This window comes from Benincasa hispida, chromosome 9, assembly GCF_009727055.1.
Source record: "Benincasa hispida cultivar B227 chromosome 9, ASM972705v1, whole genome shotgun sequence".
NCBI lineage: Eukaryota > Viridiplantae > Streptophyta > Magnoliopsida > Cucurbitales > Cucurbitaceae > Benincasa > Benincasa hispida.
Genome location: NC_052357.1, coordinates 68,800,913 through 68,806,718, shown reverse-complemented (window position 1 = coordinate 68,806,718; position 5,806 = coordinate 68,800,913). Strand labels below are relative to the sequence as shown.

At 26.1% G+C, this 5,806-nt stretch overlaps 1 protein-coding gene across 1 annotated transcript; it reads left to right on the top strand.

Moving 5' to 3' along the window:
- The first annotated feature begins 2,183 nt into the window (after positions 1-2,183).
- On the top strand, positions 2,184-4,895 carry LOC120086773 (transcription factor bHLH93-like). Its single transcript, XM_039043567.1, has 4 exons — positions 2,184-2,997; positions 3,663-3,845; positions 3,935-4,102; positions 4,795-4,895. Exons 1-4 carry the CDS (start codon positions 2,401-2,403, stop codon positions 4,879-4,881), a joined length of 1,035 nt encoding a protein of 344 aa, XP_038899495.1. The 5' UTR covers positions 2,184-2,400; the 3' UTR covers positions 4,882-4,895.
- Positions 4,896-5,806: the final 911 nt, after the last annotated feature.

Genomic DNA, 5,806 nt, shown 5'->3' with positions numbered 1-5,806 from the left:
AAATTTACTCTCTATACTACTAGAATGGTCTCTATAATTTTCTTTTTGAAAAAAAAAAATTGATCCTATAATTTGATTGTACATCACAAACATCCATGATCTATATTCTATCTATTCAATTATTCAACTGTTCATTTAGCTCTAAACTGTAATACATATAACCAAAATAATTAACGAAATAAAAAAAATATTAATTTATTATTATATGAATTTTCAAAAAGCATCTTGATATTCAATTCGATAATAGTAAAGACAATTGTTAAGATTTTACTAAATTACAGTGACCAAATTAAAACTAAATCTAACCGAAAAGTCCGAATTAATCTATAATATAAACCTTAGAATAAATTATTTGGAAGTGACAAGAAAACAAAAGTAAATAGAAAGTGTAAGAACGAAAAAGAAAAAAAAAAAAAAAAACGGCCCACCAACTCTATTTGAAAATGGGAGCGGCAGCAATGAAATATTTGGAGCCATCCCGATCTTGTTCAATGTAATTTAAGACATGTTTAATTTTAATTTATGGACTTTTAACAAAGATTATATTATAAATTTGGTCTTATTATTTAAAGAAAATTAGAATTTATTAGCTATGATTTTGAAAGTGAAAGTTTATTCATTGTATTTTTTATAATATTTCATAATAGTCCATATAATTTGTTAAAATTTACGTGATAACGAGTTTATAAAATCACAATGAATAAATTGTAATTATATTACCGGGACTAAATTTTATTTTTTTTTAAAAAAATACCAAATAGAGCAAATTTACAATTTGATGGACAAAAAGTCTTAGATTTTGGATCATACTTATTAACTTTTTTTTTATAAACCTTTTACTATTTACATTATAAATTTTAGGAACATGTTCACATATTTTGTTTTCTTACATGAAAATTATTATTATTTTTTAAATAATTTTGATAAAAGTTCACTTCAAGAGATTAAATTTAAGATTTATTGGAATTACATGAATTAAAATTAAATATTTGAAAGTACGTAGACTAAATTTGAACAAGTTCTAAAGTACATGGATTAAAATTTATTTTTCTAACTTAAACTGTCATATAATTATTTAAAAAAAAAAACTTAAACAATTACATCACGAAATTTTAAATAAATTCTTAAAAAAGCTTGAGTAATAAAAAGTTACATTTTGAAAATTTAAAAAACCAAACAAATATAACCTTAACAATTCAAAACAAAAAATATACGTTTAGAAAATTCAAGAGGAAATGAAATGCACCTATCCATAAAAATTAGGAACATAAATGGTCCTTAAAAAAGGCAAATCGTTAAAACAACTCCATAAGTATGGTAGTAGTTGCAATTATATTCTTAAACTTTCAATCGTAAAAATTGAGTTAAACTTACAAAAGTATTAAAATTGAAACCTCAAATTTATAATAGTTGTAGAAATTGAAGTCCCAAATGAACTCTCAAACATATTCGATTGTTACAAGTTCTACAATTATGTAAGTTTGAGAGTTCAATTTGAACGTTTATATAAGTTCATTGGCTCAATGTTTATAATTGAAAGTTTATAGTGTTTGGGGCCCAACTTGAAGTTGGTGTGGTAGACTATTATAGTCTACTCTATGATTGAGGTTCCAAATAGAATATTGGTATTCTCAACTATTCATAACTTATAATTAACTACAGTAATACTATTAAAAATCTCTCATTATTATAACGTTTATGATTTTCTACTAAAATTAAAATATTCTACACTTGAAAAGCAAATTATTATTACCCACAAATTATAATAATCAATTGAGCGTCACAAATATCTCTCACGACACGAGCATAATTATAAAGGTAATGATTAGGTGTTGTATCAAACTATGTACATCCAGCATCCCCTACTTTTTCACATAAAGTAAAAAAAAAAAAAAAAAAACAGTTCATTTAAAAAATATTATTAAGAAAGCATCCATTTTTTTTAAGGGTGGTTTTTGTCTATATATAGGGAAAAAAAAGAGTAATTTTATTTATTTTTTTGGCTGATGAGTCATACAAATACAGAGAACCCTTTCTGACATGGTCTTGTTTTGTGGTGCCACCCAAGTATTTGGTCAATCTTTTCTCCACCTTTATATAAAAACGAGCACTTCCCCTTCCCCTTCTTCTCCTTTTAATTGATTATACAGATTTCGGTGAAAATGACATCAAAATCACTTCCACATATCCCACACAAATCAAGATTCCGCATACACTATACACAATACTCAATTTAATCATTTCATTTTATTAATTGTCACATACCCCATTTCATTTCATACAATATAATTTAATCTAATCTACCTTTTTAAATCCCTCCCTCTCTCTCCTTCTCCTCTATATATTCCCCAACTTCAACCTTCATTTTATCAACTTGAGAGACCAAAAATATATATATTTATGGAGATGAATGAACAGTATTTGTTATTAGAAGAAGTTTTGGGTTTGAGAAGAGAAATGAATTGGGAATTAGCAATGTCTACAGAAATGAATGAGCTAATTTCCAATAATGCAAATGGGTGGAATTTTGATTGCTCTGATTCTTTGCCAATGGATCAGCACAATCTTAATTATCTTCTCAATGGGCAAGATCACTACTGTTTGCCCACGGCGGCGGGGAGTTCCGGCGATTCAATGTCGTATAGTACGTTGGAGACTCCGCCGAGTAGTTTTGAGGTTTATAATGGGGAATATCCGATTACGAGTATGGAAGAGGAGGAACTTGGGATTTTGGAGGATGAGATTCATAATCTTGAAGTTCAGGCTAATAGTTTTTGTAAAGCTGAGTCTATCGTTGAATCTCCTGAAAAAATACTCCCCATTTTCAACACACTGCCCACGTGCGACGATTTTCCCCAACAAAAAATCGTCAATTACTCGTGTACTAAGAAACTTCAGGGCCAGCCCTCCAAGAATCTCATGGCGGAGAGACGACGGAGGAAACGTCTCAACGATCGCCTCTCCATGCTCAGATCCATCGTTCCCAAAATCAGCAAGGTTTTTCTTTTTCTTTTTCTTTTTTCTCTTTTATTTTTTAAAATTAAACTAATTTCTTCTCAATTTCTTATAATAATTTGCATATTTATTTGAGTAGAATTCTTAACCAAATCCTAAAAATAAAAACAATATTTTAAAAGCTACTTATTTAGTTTTCGAATTTTGGCATAATTTTTTAAACCATTGACAGAAAAATAGATAGCAAATGAAACAATTTGGATGTATAAATAGAGTCTATCGACTTAATTTTTAAAAACAAAAATAAAAAACTAAATGGTTATCCAACGGGATCTTTGTATTTGGTTTTTTATTTTTGAAAATTAAACTCACAAACATGGCTCACCTCCGAATTGTTTCTTTTGTTATTTACCTTTTATTAATAGTTTAAAAAATCAAGTCAAAATTTAAAAATAAAAGAAAAATAGCTTTTATAAATTCTTAAGAAAGATACGAATTTAAAAAAAATAAAAAATAAAATAGTTATCAAACCTTAATGTTATAATTTGGAGAAAGCTATAACTTAATTTCGGTGGTGGTTGGATAAAAGTTCCTGTAAATGACGATTTATGGAACTAAATTCTGACCAAAAATAAAAATTAACTGATTATTATTATTATTATTTTTTGTTTTGAGGTGATGATTAATTATGGTTATTTTTGAAATAGATGGACCGAACTGCGATTCTTGCGGATGCAATTGAGTACGTGAAGGAACTGATGGAGAAAATCAAGAATTTGGAAAGGGAAATTGGAGTTGGGAATAATAATAATAATAATAATCCGAATAAGTTGGGGATTTTGAGAGATGTGAAACCAAATAATGAATATCTGGTGAGAAATTCGCCTAAGGTAAGTGAAGAAATTATTATGATAATTATGATTGTTAGTTGTTGTTAATTAATGAATTTAATTATAATTATGGTTTTTGATTTATGCAGTTTAATGTGGAGAGAAGAGAAGATGACACAAGGATTGAGATTTGTTGTGCAGCAAAGCCAGGGTTATTGTTGTCAACAGTCAACACTCTTGAAACATTGGGCCTTGATATTCAACAATGTGTTATTAGCTGTTTCAATGACTTTGCAATTCAAGCTTCTTGTTCTGAGGTATCCTCATATATCAAATCTTTTTTTCTTTTCTTGAATCATTTTTCTCGAGTTGATCCTTTAATTTGTTTTGGTTTTCCTTCGATCCAAACAATCGGTTTTAAAATGGATTTGTAATGACTTCTCTAAATACTGTTTTTTTTTTTAATTCCGAAAAAAAACTATCTTAACGATTTTGTTTACCTTTGTTTTTTTTTTTTTTTTTTTTTTTTTTAAAAAAAACCCTATTTTTCTAAAAAGTTTCAAGTTTGGCTTGTTTTGGTTTTTTTTTTTTTTTTTTTCAAGTCTTGTTCAGTAACATTTGGTTTAGATATTACTTCCCTATCTAAATTTATTTTTTAGTTATCTACTTTTTACCAATAGTTTAAAAGATCAATCCAAATTTTGAAAAAAAAAAGTAAAAATTAATTAATTAATTTTTTTTATTTTTTTTTATTTTTTTTATTTTTTTAAATTTAGCTAAGAAATTCAATCATTATACTGGATAAAAATGCAAATTAAGAGATAGGAAAAAATAGACGTAATTTTTTTTGAAAATAAAACAAAAAACAAAATGGTAATAGTCTAAAAGGCATTATAAATTCACTTTTAAATTATGTTTAATGGTCAAACAGAAGCATAGTAAATAAAGAAAACAATTATGTTTAATGGATAATATTTCTGAAGTTACTGTTTTATGTGTGATTAAATAGGGAACCGAGCACAGAACAATGGTGAACACGGAAGAAGTAAAACAAGCATTATTTGAAAATGCTGGATATGGAGGAAAATGCCTGTAGGAATTTTTTTTTTAAAAAAAAAAAAAAAAAAAAAATCAAATCTCATCTCTTTTTTATTTTCAATAATAAATGTGTACGTATTTAATTAAGTCCTTAAATCAGCAAATTATTGTCATATTAGGAAATAAATGAAAAAAAAGCGAGATTGTTATTATATAAAATATTAGGATTTAGAATCGGATGAGAAATAAAAAAGTGAGTTATTTTTCTTTTTCCTTTCTTGAACTATGATTTTTATTTTATTTCAATTGTAGTGTACTGTATGGCTTTTATGGATGAAAAAAAAATGTTTAAATTCTATTTTAATCCTAAACTTGAATATTATTCTATTTTGATTTCTAAACTTTTAAAAATATTTGTTTTAATCTCTAAACTAAGTATTAATTTTAGTCCTTATTATTAAAATTATGTTAACTCTTTAATAGGAATGTGAAAGAGCTTGTATTTTTGGATGACTAGGTTCTAAATGTATCGATCAAGATGAATGTGAATTAAAATACCAATAATACGACCAAAATTTTGAACTAAAAATGTCTTTTAAATTCTCTCGCTTTACCACCTTTAAAATTAAAACTTTAGATTTTTTAACGTAACTAACTTATTTGATAGCTTAATCATTCAAAAACACAAGTCAACTTGTCATTTTATTAAAAAGTTCACAAAAATCTTAATATGGGACCGAAATAAGTATTTGTAAAAGTTTAAAAATTAAAATGATATTTTTAAAAGTTTAGAGGATAAAATAATATAATATTTAAAATTAAGGGATTAAAACGAAAGTTTTAAAAAATATAGGAACTGAAATAGAATATTATCTCAAATTTAAAGATTGAAATAAGATTTAAATAAATAAATAAAGTGCATGTGTTTGTTTTTAGCAATGTACGGTTGCGGTTTCGTACAAAATCTCATGATCTTTGAATTG